The sequence below is a fragment of the Myotis daubentonii genome, chromosome 6 (assembly GCF_963259705.1).
Source record: "Myotis daubentonii chromosome 6, mMyoDau2.1, whole genome shotgun sequence".
Classification (NCBI taxonomy): Eukaryota; Metazoa; Chordata; class Mammalia; order Chiroptera; family Vespertilionidae; genus Myotis; species Myotis daubentonii.
The window spans coordinates 74483429-74500627 of record NC_081845.1 but is presented as its reverse complement, the minus strand read 5'-3'; the positions used below and the strand labels follow the sequence as shown (position 1 = coordinate 74500627).

At 38.7% G+C, this 17199-nt stretch overlaps 1 protein-coding gene across 26 annotated transcripts in view; it reads right to left on the bottom strand.

Annotated features, from left to right (window-relative positions):
• The window catches only part of DST (dystonin), a 440752-nt gene that overhangs the window by 153913 nt on the left and 269640 nt on the right, over positions 1-17199 (bottom strand). For 24 of the 26 annotated variants that reach the window (XM_059701312.1, XM_059701317.1, XM_059701314.1 and 21 more), the window contains 20 exons: positions 17057-17150; positions 16608-16762; positions 15475-15937; positions 15257-15385; positions 15024-15101; positions 14779-14940; positions 14585-14689; positions 12152-12247; positions 11451-11576; positions 10684-10836; positions 10337-10491; positions 9967-10093; positions 9295-9478; positions 8189-8346; positions 7188-7366; positions 6534-6672; positions 5514-5707; positions 2898-3060; positions 2120-2203; positions 74-181 (listed from right to left, as the gene is read on the bottom strand). In XM_059701312.1, coding sequence (XP_059557295.1) covers positions 74-181; positions 2120-2203; positions 2898-3060; positions 5514-5707; positions 6534-6672; positions 7188-7366; positions 8189-8346; positions 9295-9478; positions 9967-10093; positions 10337-10491; positions 10684-10836; positions 11451-11576; positions 12152-12247; positions 14585-14689; positions 14779-14940; positions 15024-15101; positions 15257-15385; positions 15475-15937; positions 16608-16762; positions 17057-17150 — 3052 coding nt within the window. Of the gene's footprint in view, positions 1-73; positions 182-2119; positions 2204-2897; positions 3061-5513; positions 5708-6533; positions 6673-7187; positions 7367-8188; positions 8347-9294; positions 9479-9966; positions 10094-10336; positions 10492-10683; positions 10837-11450; positions 11577-12151; positions 12248-14197; positions 14401-14584; positions 14690-14778; positions 14941-15023; positions 15102-15256; positions 15386-15474; positions 15938-16607; positions 16763-17056; positions 17151-17199 lie in introns of those variants that run through there. The other 2 variants (XM_059701327.1, XM_059701328.1) reach the window with 2 other exon arrangements.

The window sequence follows — 17199 nt, the reverse complement described above, 5'->3', positions numbered from 1 at the left end:
TAAATATATAAAATTTTTCAAGTACTGTTTCTCTCTTTTACACTCTCTCCCTTCTCTGCGGTACTTGTATTACCTCTTGGATGATGAGATCTGCGGAGCTCTGCATTCTCCGGCGTTTCACTGGAGACTTTTGTTGTGAATCTACCATGGCCCGGTAGGTCATTGTTTGTAATTCGTAGTCCTGGATAAAGGAGTCAATTAGATGAAATTAATTAAAGCAAAGAGCTAAAGCTTCCTAATGGATCTTAGTTTCACTGAATAACCTTAAAAGAAAATATCACAAAACAATACTTTTAGAAACCTATCCAATCCTGACATGTTCACACAGTGGTAATAAAATCAGAAACATTTAGGGTGGTGAGGAAAGTTCCTAAGTCTCTTTAGAAACTCATGGAGACATTTAGTACAATATGCTAGTTACACTCAGCCTCCCTCTCCTCTAGCTAGGCAATGGCAATGGGCATCTGGGTGGCTAAAGATGATATATTATTGAAGACTTCACAGTGCATGAGAACAGAAAACGTTATAGGTTCTTTAATGGGATACTCTAGCACTGTTAAAGAAAGGAGAGAGAAAGCAAGACCAAGGGTGAGAGAAGGAGAGAAAGAGGGAAGCAGGGAGGGTGGGGGCACAAAGTGACTAAGAAATGAATTTTAGCCCTAGCCCAGGGGTGGGCAACCCCTGGCATGCGTGCCAAACATGGCACGCCAGTAACTTTTGCTGGCACACGAAACCCTCTCTTATAATCTTCCATTTACAATTTTTTTCTTAGTATCGACTTTTTTATTTTTCAGATAAATTCAGTGTAGGTGCATCTTAGATAAATAAATAATTTTACATAACAAGTTATCTTAAAGACCATAGACATGGATTGACAAGAGAGGGGAAGAGCAATTTCTATGCCTCTGCCTTAACTCTCCCTGCCTTCCTAGATCCGACCAGTGTTTTGGTTTCATCCACATATGCTTGTGAATCTTTGTTCTCAGTGATGAATTTTGTTAAGTCTCATAATAGGAGTAGCCTGACGGATGAAAGTAGTAGCTCGTGCATCTCTCTGAAGGTCACAAAATATAAACCTGATGTAAAATCTCTGTCATCAGTGATACAGCAGCAAAAGTCCCACTGGTAATATCAAACGGAGTCATAAAGTTTTCTGTCGGACTATCAGTGTACATGTATACATTAAAAAATAAATGTATTTTTCATCATCATATACTGTGTTATTGTCGCTCGAATGATTTTTATTATTTCTTCAATGTTCTTCACATACGTACACCTTAAGAGATAACAAGTAGGCGTAACATGTTCTCAAAAAATTAGGGTTGGCACGCAGAAGAATTTTGAGTCAGAGATTTTGCTGGTTTTGGTGCACACTTACAAAAAGGTTGCCCACCCCTGCCCTAGCCGGTTTGGCTCAGTGGATAGAGCATTGGCCTGAGGCCTTAAGGATCCCAGGTTCAACTCTGGCCAAGGGCACATGCCTGGGTTGCGGGCTCAATCCCCAGTGGGGGGTGTGCAGGAGGCAGCTGATCAATGATTCTCTCTCATCCTTGATGTTTCTATTTCTCCCTCTCCCTTCCCCTCTGAAATCAATTATATATATATATATATGAATAAATGAATTTTAGCCCAGCTGGTGTGGCTCATCGGTTGAGCACCAGCCTATGAACCAGGAGGTTATGATTCGATTCCCAGTCAGGGCACATGCCCGGGTTGCAGACTCGATCCCCAGTAGGGCATGTGCAGGAGGCAGCTGATCAGTGATTCTCTCTCATCATTGATGTTTCTATCTCTCTCCCTCTCTCTTCCTCCTCGAAATCAATAAAAATATGTATTTTAAATGAAATTAATTTCAGAGCTCTGTATTTCTTATGTGTTTAGAGGGGCATGTGTGCATGTGCTGTGTAACATAGGGAAAATGAATAAACCAGGGGCTGCCATGTGACTCAGATGTCAAAGAATTAGAAGGTAGGTAGTACCAAAAGGTTTTCAAATGAAGACTCTCTGTTTTCACTTGTTAACACAGAGTGAAATGACTTGTAAAGGCTTTGAAAGTTCAAAGTAGAATCATATGCCCAAATATTAAATTTGATAGAAGTAAATAACTGAATCCACGTACCTTCACCGCAATTGAGTACTGTTCTGCATATTTTTGACATTCATCCATTTTGCTCTGTTTCATTTCTATTTCTGACACCAGCATCTATAAATACACACAATTTAGATGAAAAAGGACAAGGGATTCTATGCTACTCAACTACTTAAGATGCTCAAGAACTAAGAAATATCCACATCATTTAAAAGTATAGCTCCTTAACCCTTAGCACATAATATGCAATGTGCCTAATGGGTAAATCACAAACTTCTAGATTAAGCCATATAAGTGACCCATTCTCAAAGCAGAAAGTACAAAACTTCATAAAAGTTAGTCAGAAGTAGACTTAAGCCCTTGGCCCCCACCTATTCCTGATCATAACAGAGCTAAAAATTATTGGCTCCTCAAGACAGGAAAAAAAAATCTCAAAGCATTGAACTTTCTGTCAAATATAGCTGTTTAATTTTCTACCACTAACCATTTTCATTTATTTAGGATCCCACAAAACTACTGTGACCACCTAGTACCAAAGAGATTTCCATACTATGATTAAATGATCACTAGGAATTTGAAAATTACCCCAACATGTTACCTTCTTATTCCTTATGCTTTCAAAATGACTTCCAAGAAATCAAAGTAAGTGATATGTGTAGGTCTGCATTGAGAGATTTTAATATTTCTGATTTTTCCTACCTTTTTCCAATTAGCTTTTTGCTTCTTCTTTTAACAAGAAAAGGAAGATAAAGGTCATTGCTGACCAAAGGCAGACACAACCCTAGCACAGGGAATTGTGTTCACATACCTTCTGTTGATTCAGCTGTGTGGCTAGGGTTTTACTATTTTCAGGCTGATTTTCCTGAATCTTTCTCTGAGTAATTTCAACTTGTTGGATCCAGTCATCTAACGGGTGATAAGTATCTCTGTAGTACTTCAGCGATTTGCCAATGCCTTCTAAGTCCCGTAACCTAAAAAACAACAGAATAGTCACAGTTTCCAATAGCGTCCATTAGAAGGGTGATAGGTGTAGTGAAGAAGGGAGAGACAGAACAACTGTACTGCAATGCACTCAGCACAACAATTCAAGGGTACAGCACCCTGAAGCACATCTCTAAGGGCAATCACATTGGCTCGGGTTCAATCTAAATATTTTATTTATGGAGTTGTACATGTGATTATCCTAGCGACAAGCCCCAGAGACTAAAGCTAAAAAGCAGGAAAACTGAAAACTTAACCATAACCATTATCAATCAGCATGCCTTGAATACCCAAAGCTTGCATCAAACGGAAGTTCACTTTAGAAATAAGGACAAGATAGTTCAATGAATGGTTAAACATGGACTGAGAGAGGGCTTTCCAGGAGTTGTGATTAAATGCTTCAGTCTCTATGATTTAAAATCACTAAATTAAACCTACAAATCACATATGTTATTGAGATGAGATATTCTATATTTGAATATAATTTTAATTCTCAAGAATGGTCCTATATCATAAAAGCATTTTCTTTGCATTAATGTAAATATGAAATTAATGAGAAAAGACACTATTGTTTCCTTTAAGATGGAGACCTAAAACCATCTAATTTCCTTTCACTTTTTTATTTTATTTATTTTCAATGTTCTTATATCTTCCATAAAAGTGAACATCAGGTCACTGCACTTTCTTTACACTTCTTAGGTCTAGTATTGAGTGCTACACGGCTCATGTTCTTACTAAGTCTTGTAAGTTGGTAACAATTTTGAATTATTTAAATATTGTGTTTGAATATTGTAAGCTGTAATAAATGGAGAACTATATTGTTTTACCCTTCAGAAAAAAAGCAAGTAGATTAACTATCCAAATACCAGAGTATATCATCCTATCTAATAAAAGAGAAAAATGGTAATTGGCGTACGACGATACCCTTTTCATTGGCTAATCAGGGCTATATGCAAATTAACTGCCAACAAGATGGCGGTTAATTTGCATATGTAGGCACAATGCAGGGAGGCAAAAGGGAAAGCAGGAAGAAGCCCCCTGCCACTGACAGTGATCGGAAACCCAGGGGGGAGCTAAGAGCTGGGGGACAGGGCAAAGGCGGCCCTGGGGCCACCTTTGCCCTGCCCCCTAGCCATGATTGGAGAATCAGGCGCCTTTGCCGCCCTGGCCAGTGATAGCAGGAAGTAGGGGTGGAGCCAGCGATGGGAGCTGGGCACGGTCGAAGCTGGCAGTCCCGGGAGCTAGGGGTCCCTTGCCTGGGCCTAAAGCAGAGCCCACGATCGCGGGGCCGCTGCAGCTGCAGGTCCCCGCTGCCCGGGCCGGACACCTAGGCTAGAGGCATTAGGCCTGGGCAGGGGCGGAGCCTGCAACCGCGGGGAGCTGGGGGTCCCCTGCCCAGGCCTGACACCTCTGCCGGAGGCCTCAGGCCTGGTCAAGGGGCCGATCCGGTGATTGGTGATCGGAGGGTGATGAGGGTCAACTCCTCTGGCCGAGGCATCAGGCCTGGGTGGGGGGCGGAGCCGGGGATTGGGGGGTTATGATGGTCCCCTTGCCCAGGCCTGAAGCCTGGGTCAGAGGCGTCAGGCTTGGGTGGGGGGTGGAGCAAGCGATCAGAGGGAGATGGGGGTCCCCTGCCCAGGCATGATTCCTGGGACAGAGGCCTCAGGCCTGGGCGGGGGCCAGAGCCACTGATCAGGGGAAGATGGGGGTCCCCTGTCCAAGCCTGACACCTCTGGCGGAGGCGTCAGGCCTGGGCAAGGGGCCGATCAGGTGATCGGAGGGTGATGGGGGTCTACGCCTCTGGCCGAGGCATCAGGCCTGGGCAAGGGGCCGGTCCTGCGATTGGAGGGTGATGGGGTCAACGCCTGAGGGCTCCCAGTATGTGAGAGGGGCCAGGCTGGGCTGAGGGACACTCCCCTCCCCACACACACCCAGTGCACGAATTTCGTGCACCGGGCCCCTAGTAGTTTTAATAACATAAAATTGAAAATATTTATTTTGAAGTTAAATGTCTTATTTAAATCCAACATTTAAGAAATAAATACAGTTAGATAGAGCTCTTGAAGCGAACACAATCTCTATATATAAAAGGCTAACATGCAAAGTGTCCCCTCGGGAGTTCGATTGCTCACTATGCCATGCGCTGACCACCAGGGGGCAGCATGGAATGAAGGAAGGTCCAACCAGCAACTGGGGAAGGGAGGCCCCAGCCAGCAGCCGGAAGGCCCCAATCGGCCCTGATCACCAGCGAGGCCTAGGGACCATACTGGTGCATGAATTTTGTGCACCGGGCCTCTAGTTAAGTATATGTCAAAATTAACTATGTATATGAAATTAACTATATATAAGAGATTTTAAAACGGCCTAATAAGTTTAGATTTTACCTAGATATAAGGATATACATTAAATCTGTACTAAGCCTGAACAAAAAAAAGATACTAACCTGTTGTCAATCTGAACATGAACATTTTGCCACCTTTCGGCTAACTGATCAGCCTTTTCTTTGTGCCAGTCAAAATCAAGGTCCCGTTCTTTGTATGTCTTAAACATTTCATCACTAATGGCTTTAGCCTTCTGCAGCTCATCCTCCAATGAGTGGAATACCTCTCTCTTTTCATCTACTTCAGCCCGCCATTGCTAAAATACATTAATAGGTGAAAGTTATAAAAATGTGTCAACCACCCACTGGGCAAACACATTATTTACCTAATTTTATAATTTATTTATAGCAGTCACCTGACTGCTATAAAATCAGAGAAAGGAAAAAGTATCTTTCATATACAAAAATAATGTATTAGGTTGAACCTGATGAGATTGTCAATATTTGATTGCACTTTGATCTTAAAAAAAACACCTGACAATTTAATAAAGTTCAGCCTAATGAAATTTACATATCAATAAAGCAAAATATATTCCATAAGCAAGTCTGCTACCTTCGTAAGTTGTTTTCATTGTTTATGTTTAAGATAGTTACTAATTTCATTGCTTAGAAATGAATGTACGCATTAAAAATCACTACGATAACTTTGCACCATTGTTTTGCAATCGTTACACTCAGTTCTTTATACACACTTACAGATACAAATGAGTACAACCACCAGTCTTTTTCCTTTCTTAGATTAATTCCTCTATTTGCCTCCTTGACTTTTAAAATAACTGTCTCTTTCAGCAAGACAATAAATTACAAATAATTTAATTTTTAGCTTCAACTCCTCTTGCTGCCAATATGAACTGATTATAAAAAGCTATTGTCAAGAAGATTCAAACTTTCAAGATCTCTCCTTAAATTACAAATGCCTGAACATACTTATCTGCAGTAAGCTATGGCATTATAGAGATATGCCAACAGAATGAATGTGAATTTAATCAAATTAAGATATTAAGTTGATGTTTGAAGATTGAAATGGTAGAGAAATACTTTTAGAGTATGATCTTGAAAAACAGCCAAAGGTGAGACTCATACCTTTAAAGTACTTATTAGATTCTCAATATTATTCTTGTCTGCTGTCACTGCTTCTTCTTCACACAGTTTCATTTCATAGAGTTTTACAAGGGCTTCTGCAGCTTGAGTGTATTTTAACACCAAATTAACAGTTTTCAACCTAATAAGGAGAATTAAACAACAGCCTTCTATTGGTAAATGTTTATTTCCCCATAATGCAGTCCTGAAGCACCATTATGATACATAATATAGCATGTTCTTCATGTTGGAACACTGACACATTACGTACAAGACATAGTCAGCTGACTGTCTTCTTGATAGATAGATAGTATGGACCACAAGTGATATTTAGCAAGAGATTCCAAGATCAGATGGTCTTCTTTCAAGCCTTGGTTAGACCAAGCTTGAGAGGAAAATCCTACAGACTCAACAGCGGAGCTATTAAAACTTTAAGCAAAATGTGGGAAGATCATACACTGCGCCTTAATCTCTGTGGCACATTCCCTTTCAACATGAAGAAGCATCATAAATCTATAGAAATACTTAATATATTGGTAAGAGAAAATAAAAGTGAATTACAAATATTCATAAGATGAATATTTTAAATGTGCAGCACACATGTAAAAATAGGACAGTTGTCTGACGCAAATTTACGTTGAGACAGTGGTCACATACTTCTCTATGTAGATGGAAGACATAGAGTAGACTTGGTTCATGTTCTGAAGGACCACACTGAGCTCAGAGCGTAAGGTGGGGACTGATGGAGAGGCTGCTGCCTGACTGAAAAAGTCTTCACATTTATTTGTGATTGTTCCCAAATCATCTTTAAGACGCTCCAGCTCTTTCTTTAGTTTCTATGAGAGAGAGAAGAAACATTGGCATTAGGTTTTCACTCCAGATGGGGCATCTTTCTTTAAACAGTTTTTGTCTGCTTGCTTATTTTTTGTTAATCCTCATCTGAGGATATTTTTTCCATTGATTTTTAGAGAGTGGAAGGGAGGGACGGAGGAGAAGACAAAGGGAGAAACAGAGGGAGAGGGATACAGAGAGGGAGAGGGAGGAACATTGATGTGAGACACATGGATTGGTTGCCTCCCGCAGGCGCCCCAACCCGGCCGGGGATCGAACCCAGGTACATGCCCCTGACTGACAATTGAACCCTCAACCCTCCCGTGTGCAGGCTGACACTCTAACCACTGTGCAAAACCAGCCAGGGCTCTTTCAACAGTTTTAAAACTCACGTTTTACATTATGATCATTGACTTAAAAATTATGCATATTCTTTACTTTTTCTTTATCAAAGGAACTAAGCCTTAGTATCAAGTTTTGTTATCAATAATTCCATTATTGCTCATCTTTTCAAGCCCAATCATGAGTGTATTTTCAAGCCCAAACTTTTGCATGTAGCATATGGTCAACAAACACCTAATGATTTGCACTGTGAGAAGCCCTTACAGCCTCCACCATGATAGATAAAAGGGAACCTGTTTACCTGAGTCAGAGGTAGAACTGAATTAAAGAATGCTGGTTCACAATAAGCCATAAGAGCATAATCAGGCCTTATGAAGTGATCACTGGGCAAAGTTGAGCATGTAAGAAGTTATAGGAGTTGGCAGTCATTAAGATAGTAATTTACTTTAAGTTAAATTTTACCCCAACACATTTACAAATCTCACCTCCTGCTCTGTGATTTTGAACACACTTTCATGCAAATCGTCTCTTTCCAGTGGAGTTCGGATCTGTCTGATCAACCGATCTTCACAGTTCTCTAACCGCAGTCTAATGTTTCTCACTTCAGAGATGTAGAGATTATAAACTGATTCCTCTTGCTCCTCTGTGAACGTAAATATAATGTTTGGAAAACATCTTGTTTTCTATCATTTGGATGCTCTTGCTCATGTTTTATTATGTGAGTTTTATTACTACTGGAACATAGTGAGTCAGACTAATGTTACCAGATATCATCACAAACCCACCCTAAGGATATAAACCTTAAAATAGTGACCTTACAATTTACAAAGAGTTAAAAACATTTCCCTAATGCCATTTGAAGTACCCATTTCTATTGTATCATGTCCAAGGAAAGTAATATATTGCTCTCTTATGTTCAGGAAAATGTGAATTGTACTAGTTGCAGATTACCTAAAAAATTAAATAAAAATCCTTAAAATGAAAGGTAGATTAAAATATGTTCATGTTTAAATTTTTTAAAAATAGAATATTACTAATATAGCTTTTGTCTCTAAGTAATATCAAAAGAGTTTAGATTAAAATTTATATTAAACAAAAATTAACTTGACAAAAATCTTTTCCTTTAACCCTTGTGTAAAACCCCAGTTTGGTTATGGATAATCTCTACACCTTCCTCTCAGTTTTGCTGTGAATCTAAAGATCCTCTAAAGAAGGAAGTCATTTTTAAAGTCCAAGTTTGGTACATGGAAAAATAAATGAAGCTTTTCTGAAATGAAAAGATCATCATTCTGAACACTACATTACAAAATCATGAAAATGTTGAAAAGCAGATGCATTAAGATGCCATCATTTGTCATACTATTTGGTTGGCACTTTTTTCTTAATTCATCAACTAGAAAAAATTAATCCCTTTTTGCATATTCCCACCTGAAACATACTTTTAATTTTTCCACAACTGTGTCTACCTATCACAGGCTGATAGGTAGCATAACACACCTAAGACTGAAATTCCCATTCAGAGCAGGAAATAGTCTGTATTAAACACCTATTGGGGGTGGGGGGGAGGGGGACAAGGATGCCCATGCTTTACCTCTTTCTGCAGATTTCAGAAGTTCTTGGTAATACTGCTTACACACATTAACCTCCTTTTCCAGCTGTGTGATATCTGGGCCCGAAAATATCTGGGATTCCTGGCTATCTTCCAGAAAATCTTCAAAACGAGACTGTAGATTACTCAGTACTTGCTGATGTTCACCAGGTAACATTGTCTTTACCTAGAGAAGACCAATGACCATATAATTGAGTGACTATAGTACTGAGTTAAAATTACATGGGACAGATCTCAGGTTAAAGTTTCATGGTATAGGCCAGCTCAAATCAATAGCCATAAATACAAGACCATTTGAAATTAATTTTCCTCTTTGCTAACAATTTCAGGTTTTAAAAAAAACAAAGAAGAACAAGACTCTAAAACTCATTAAATGAAATTAAACTGGACTCATCTCTAGAAGTCCGAACACTATATCCTGTCTCCCTATCAAAATATAAGCACTAAGTGGAATATGTGATCTCCAGATGACCCCAATTCTTAGAAAGTGCCCCGTAAATAGTAAGTATATAACAGATATAGCATTGAATGAATGAATGAATACTGGCTCCGCTGGACTCCATCCTATTGTACAGCAAAGACAAACTCTACTCTTCATGACAAGGCACTTCACATTTTTGGACAGATTAGGTTGATGTGTAGATTTACACTTACTGAAGCCACATTGCTAGCTCGAATTTTATCAATTTCATTGATGAGATAATGCCAGGATACTACACTCTTCATGTTTATGTGAGTCTCATGCCAAAGAGTTAGGACATTCTGGTACTGTTGTTCAATTCTGAAATACATGAAAGAAAACACAGATTAAGCCTTTTCCCTCCCTTTGAACACGTGCTACAATTTCTCTTTTTTCTTTTTTTCTTTTTTAATTTAATGTATGTGTGTGTGGGTGTGAAATAGCCCATGTTTGCTAGTTTTAGATCTTTCTGATCCTGTGGGCCCTGACAAAGTATTGATTATTTCTTTAACCTTCAGAGAGCTTCCCAAACCAGGGGTCTGTTTTTAGCTAATGCATACGAACCTGTTTGCAAAGTCAACCGCTTCTTTGTTTGGTGGAGGGACTGAGAAGCACACAGAGGGGACCATGGCCTCATTCCCCGTGGGGCTGATGACCTTCCATTTAGCGCGATGAGAGTTGTTTGCGAGAACACATTCATCGTCTTTGTAAATGGTTATCTGGTTTAAAATGAAGAACAGAACAACCAAATGAGATCATTGTTGATTCATCTTTTTTTCCATACCCAATCTTGGGATTACTTTTTGTTGTTTTTTCTTAAGGTGGAAAACTTTACCCGTGAGCAATATGACCTCACTTTCTAAATATATGAACAAGGCCAGAAACTGGTCTGTTTCTAGGAGCTTACGTACCTCAATTTGTCTGTAGTCACAGATGGCTTTGATTGGAATGGATGTTTTGAGTGGACAGTCAGGATTCCTTGGCTTCAGCTGAACTATGGTTTTTGCTCTCCCCACCAGGCTTGCCACTGTGCTTTTATACTGCAAGAGCTCTTCTTTCTCCTCCTAAGTAATGAATAAGATGATTTTAAATGGCAAAAGACTTGTGGTCTCTGTTGTTTGGGGGCTTTACAGAAATGCAACCTTCAGAGAAGCTGCCCTGACCACAAGGTGTAAACTTTCAACCCCTCCCCACCCCCTCCTACATCTCCCTTCCCTGGTTTTGTTTGTTTCATTGTTTTCTTCCTCCTCAGCATTTACTATTGTCTAACAAACCATATATTTTACTGATTTACCACGTTTATTGTCTACGCCCACCTCTAGCCTGTAAGCACCATGAAGGTAGGGGTTTCTTACGTTTTGTTCATACTCTACCTTCAGCACCAAAAACAGTACCTATGATACAGAAAGTTCTTAAGTATTTGTACTTGAATGAACACACACACGCATGCACAAAACACTGTTTAAGCATTTTAAAATATCAAAGCTATCATAAAAAAATACTTTTTTATGCTACCCAAAAATACTAAAACTGAATGTTTAAATGCTTGATTGAACAAAGTGGAATTATCAAGAGTACTAATAAAATATTCAGTCGTGCTTCCTATAAAAATATAATAAAAACTACCGAATTCCCATTTTACATTACTAATGAAACTCCTAGCTAATCTTCTTAGTACCATTGATTCCTGAACAAGGTCTTCTAGCTTGTGAATGCTGCTGGATCTATCACAGCTGTACTTCCGCTGAATGGCATCTTTCAGATTCCTCAAGTAATCAGTGGCTTCTTTGGCGTCATTGAAAAACTAGGGAAAGATGAAAACTGGTAGTTTAAGTATGTTATATGCCAATAAAGTACAGAGTTACCAAGTTCAATTACCAGGGCCCTGTGTGTACCCCACATCGGTGAGAACAGAATAAAATCAAAACAATGCAACGTAATAGCCACATCCCTCCTTTATCCAAATAACAACTCTTGAACTTGGATAATTATGAATGAACAATAAATGTCCAAGGTTTATTAGATTCTAAACAATTCTTAGGTAGGAGTGTAAGTCCAAGAGCAATTTAAAACTTCTGAAGAAGAATACATTTTTAAAAAAGAGTTCTTGGTAATGACTCTCTGTAATGAAAATACTTCCTTAGTAAGAGATGTATTTGTAAAATAAAGGTTTTGTGGACACTTTAAGATTGTTTTTATTAAGGATTTCCTCCTTAATAGAATGCTTCAAGGTATCCTTTATGTCTTACAAACAAAACGTTTCAGTTTATTTCCCCTGCACCTTAGGTACATGCGTCTGACAATAAATGATGAACGCATTCTCTGTGAGTCAGCCAAAATCACAATGCCATGGACAGAAGTGGCGATTCCATCACATACCTCGAAATAGGCCGTGTTCTCCTTTATGTGCTGCTCCACACACTGGCAGAGCTGCAAGACCCAGCTCCACTGTGTCTGCATTGCCGCTCGGTAGGCCTGAGAGGTAAAGCCCAGCCATTGTCAGTGGGGAGGGCAATGACATACATACACAGCAATGCTTTCAAAGGATAAAAGACTCGACTGTCTACACAGATGGTAAGATTTCTTTTTTTTTTTTTTTTAGCAGATTAAGACTTGAAAATTAGGGTAGTGAATGTCCCTCTAATCTAAGATTATCACTTGCCCAAAGCCAGTCCTAGAAGTTTAAACGTCAACTTTTTAAATCAGTCCAATTTCTTTCAAATTTAAAAGTTTGTTTTTTTCTTAAAATATATGGGGGAAGCTAATCTTACATGAAAATGAAATTTAACATTTGAAATGGATGCAAGCTGACCCTTTACTCCTTTCTCACTACTCCTTTTTCTACTCTGTGGAATCCTCACATTTCCTTTCCTTTATGACACTGTCCCTTCATCTTTCTTTCTTCTCTCTGAATTTTTGTATATCTGGATCATAAAATACGTCTTTGACACAAAATATATGGTCTTGTAGTTTTCTCTTTGTTTTTGCTTCTAAAACTAGGCCAGAAGCTGTTGGGACTGGGGGAATTAATTTCTTTGTTTTTACCAGGAAAATATTTAGGGGGGTGGTGGTAGGGTAGAGAAGAGAGTATGCAATCAATCCTATATCACTGTAATTCTGGAGTTATAAAAATCATAATACTAGAAATTTTTATTAAAACATCTGTTTGCTTTAACCTTTATTTAAGACAAAGCATATCTTTCATGAGGGAAAAAATATTGTATAAGATACCTCCTTAGGGGAACATGAAATGCCCTTTTATATTTAAGGTGCAATTCACTGCCTTCCAGAAGAGGGCGCTCTAGATGCTTTAAGTAAGCCTATCATACTTCCTCCTTTTGGAAAATCTCATTCCTGCTGAGCCTACGTTCAGGCAAGCTTTTGAACGGAATGTACGGGCATTTCCAACTGCACTGGAAATCTGGCAACATGTCATGATCATATTACCTGTTCCCCCAAGTGAAGCCACTTTGAGTAAAATGGCTATAAAAGACCTATTGTGCATTGTTAGATTAATAGTTTCTTTTTCATATAAAATGTGAAATATTGTTGATAACCATTATCTACATACCCACAAGACATTGCCTAGGCCAATGGAATCATAAAGATGACTAATCTTATCCCCAAGAAACATGTAATTAGATTAACATTTCTATATAAAAGTAATCAGGTCCACATCCACATTTTCTATTTCCATCACAATTCTTAACCTATAATCATATTTCCTAACAGCTTTCATCTCCCTACTCTGAGGGCAATTCCATTTTTAGTTTATCATCGTACAAAAGTGTATCCAGGCCCTTCATTACTCTAATTTCCTTCCCTTATTATCCCTCCCGCTGTTGTGTCTTTAAGATTCCTATCTGGCATTTCATGTGGATGCAAAACCCTATTTTCATATAAAAGAAGGTCAAATGTAACATTCCCAAAACTCCCCAATGAGACCTGAAATTTTACTAATCTTTTGATTCATGACGATTTCAGTGAACAAGGTATTTCTTTCCTCAACCGAGACACTGTGAAGCCCGTCCCGCTGTAAGCACAGCTGCATCTTCCTCTGGAAACACACATCTATCCATGTCTGATGCTCCTTGCCACCTTACCTAACCTCTCCTCCCCCTCTTGTTAGTCAGAAATTCACTAACTCTAACCAGTATATATCAGGCCAGAAAATTAAACACACCACCACCACCACCGCCACCACCACTGCCGCCGCCACACGGGCAACCTGATAAATCCCACCTTCTGGATTAGAAATGTGCACTCCAGTGAGGCCTTTCCAGGGTGTTATTTCAATGCACCTCACAAAACTAGATCATAAGTACAATTACTAATTAAATAACAGTAGTTAATACATCTTAAGAACATACTACGCACCATAAACTATACTAAGTAGTAACCTTACATTATTGCTCTCATTCTCACCACAGCTCTTGAGGTTAGAAGCAATTTTCCCATTTGGGTAGGTAGGTGAGGCTTAGCAAGGTTACATCACTTGTGCAATGGCACAAGGCAGGAGGAAATAAAACATCACAGCTTGAAAAGTCAAGGTCCTTCATATTTACTGCAATTCGCCTCTTGGGTTAGAGGGTTGACAAAGGCACCTTTACTTTAAGTGATGGGCAGGGGACACACATAGATCAAGGGAAGTGAAGGCAAATCAGTATGATGTGTCAGAAACATCACTGTTGAGCCAGGTTGTAATAAAAACTGGATAGTCGGCATTTTTCAATTTGTCAGCAATAAAAAAAATATGTAGGGTGATAATCGAATGTGGATATTCAAGCATGACTATTACGCCTCCTGACTCACCTCAATAGTTAATCGGGCTGGGTGGTTTTCCAGAAGTAGCTGCTCTGCTATCTCCTGAACTGACTTAATATTTTCTTCCTTTTGCTCCAATTCTCTCATTAATTCCTAATTCAAGAAAGAGTTCAGAAATGTGTTAGAAAAAGATCTAAACCTGAAATACCACTTTAATATTCAATTACCGAAGTTGCACTTACAGCATGGTAATCTTTTTTCCGGGATATGTGGGTATTTCTTTCACTCCAGTCATAAGCAACTTCCTCTTCTTCTTTTTCATTCAACCAAATAAGTTCATTCGTGGCACGAGTTATAAAATTATGGAGGGTATCAAGGTGCCGTTCCTGATTCCTGGATGTGTTCTTTATAAGGGAAACCATTGTAAGAATCATGTCTTTGCCAAACAGAGATAAAGGAAACAGAAAATGTAAAAAAAAACACTTACCAACAGTTTTGCATACAGACTCTCTAACCTGTGCAACTTTTCTGCGTAAGTTAGCTTAAGAGGCGCCGTCATTTGGATCTATAACATGGTATAAGAGAGACACCAAGGTTAGGAATCTTGAAGAATTCTGATTCCTACTCAGTGTATCTATTATCTTTTCACAGGGTCTTTACATGAAAAGCAAAACAACAGTAAGCTAAAATGAAATAGATACAGATTTTGAATGCATATACCTCACTGATCTTAGCTTCCTTAAGGCTACATTCAAATTCTTCAATAGCTCGGTGAACGTTTTTATGATTTTCTAAATGGCTTTCAACACTTGGCAAATCTGATCCCCATTCAGTGCGGTCCAGCTGCCCCTTTAAACAGGAAGACTCTAGGTTAAAAAAAAAAAAAAAAGAAACTGATAGCAATAAAGATGGAAACTTTCAGGTAAACACTTTCTTACCTGCATCTCATCAACCCAATTCAAAAGATCCTGAACAAATTTCATGTTGATTTCCTCTTCTGTTAAGTTCTGATCCAACAAAGAAGACTTTAGAAGGGGCTTTCGGATCTGCATCAACTTCAGGGTTTGCAATGCATTTGTCTCTACTCCTGAATTGAAATTTGGAACTAATCCTGTTGGGAAACCAGGTGTATAAACTGGAGTGAGGGATGGAGTCAGGCGGGAAGTCAGACCTGATGACAGGCCAGATTTCACACTAGAAGGGGTCAGGGAAGGCGTTAAACTCTGGGTCAGCCCTGAGTTCAGACTGGGGTTTAAGGTCTGTGCAAATCCTGAGTTTAAACTTTGAGTGATTCCTGATATCATGAGCTTCGTCTGTTCTGTCGTCAGCAGGCGTCCTTTGCTGTACACTGAGGAACATTCATTCCTTAAGGCCATAATGTCATCGCGCAGTTTTGCGACCCTGAAAAGAAAATCAAAAGGGATGAGCTAGAATATAAACGTCACTCTTTATAAAGAGCGAGCCCTAAGGTAAACTATGGACTTTCGTTAACGATAATGTGTCAATATTGGTTCATCAATTGTAACTCATGTATCACACTAATGTAAGATGTTAATAGGAGAAGGAGCCATATCAGGAGGCATATGGGAACTCTGTACTTTCCAGCCAGTTGTTCTGTTAATCTAAACTGCTAAGTAAAGTCTATTATTTGAAAAATTCATTTTAATCATATTGATAAAATTTTACACCACATTTTTTTCATGGAATTGTACCATGAGCACTTTCATTATCACACAGTCTTTTTTATAACTACCATTTATAATGAACATAATTACTAAACTATGCTGTGATAATTCTCCTCTTATTTGACCTTTAGGAAATTTCCAAATTTTTTGTGATTATAAAACATTTCTCATCTAAACCAAAAGTTTTTTATCTGCATTTATTTAAATGTTTTATTGTTATAATTCCTAAATTGTTATTGATTCCTAAAAGTGGAACAACTGAATTAAAGCATCATTTACAATTTTTGCTTTTTTAACTCTAGGTTTTGTTTTAACTCTAGACTTTTAACTCTAACTGTTTTTTTTAACAAAAGGACAGGGCATGAATAGGTAAGTAGCACATTTACCTCTGCACCAACTGATCTGCATGGTAGTATTTTCCATCAATCAGTATCTGCACATCGATTACATGCTGGCGTAAGAGGTTCTCACATTCAAGTATATAGCCGGCAATTTCTGCTTCATTCTGAAACTGCACCCCCGATTCTAATCTTTTAGAATCCTGTATTTTAAGAGAAGTCAATATTAATTTTATGAAACAAAGTTTCAAAACCAGTAAGATATACTGGAACACAAGGCTACTTGAGTTCTCTTTTTTCCCTTACGGTTCAAAAATATGTTTTGCCTCTGTTGACTATTTCTCCATAGAGCAAATTCTGCTCATAATATTTAACAAACCTTAAGTTTCAGTTGACAAAAATACCAAGAATTGACCAAATGCTATGCAAACGTTTTAGTTCATCCAAATTCACAGATTCCTCTCCCACAATTCCAAAGGCTCCTAAAATCAACTTACAGCCTGAAGAGCATTTCGAGCAAGTATCAGTTTGTCTCCACAGATAACACTGTCCCTTTGAACTCGGAGGGCAATCTGCTGTAACATTTCCAACCTGAAAGAAGGAACAAAAGAGAATATAGCCTCTCCCTCTGAAGAGTTCA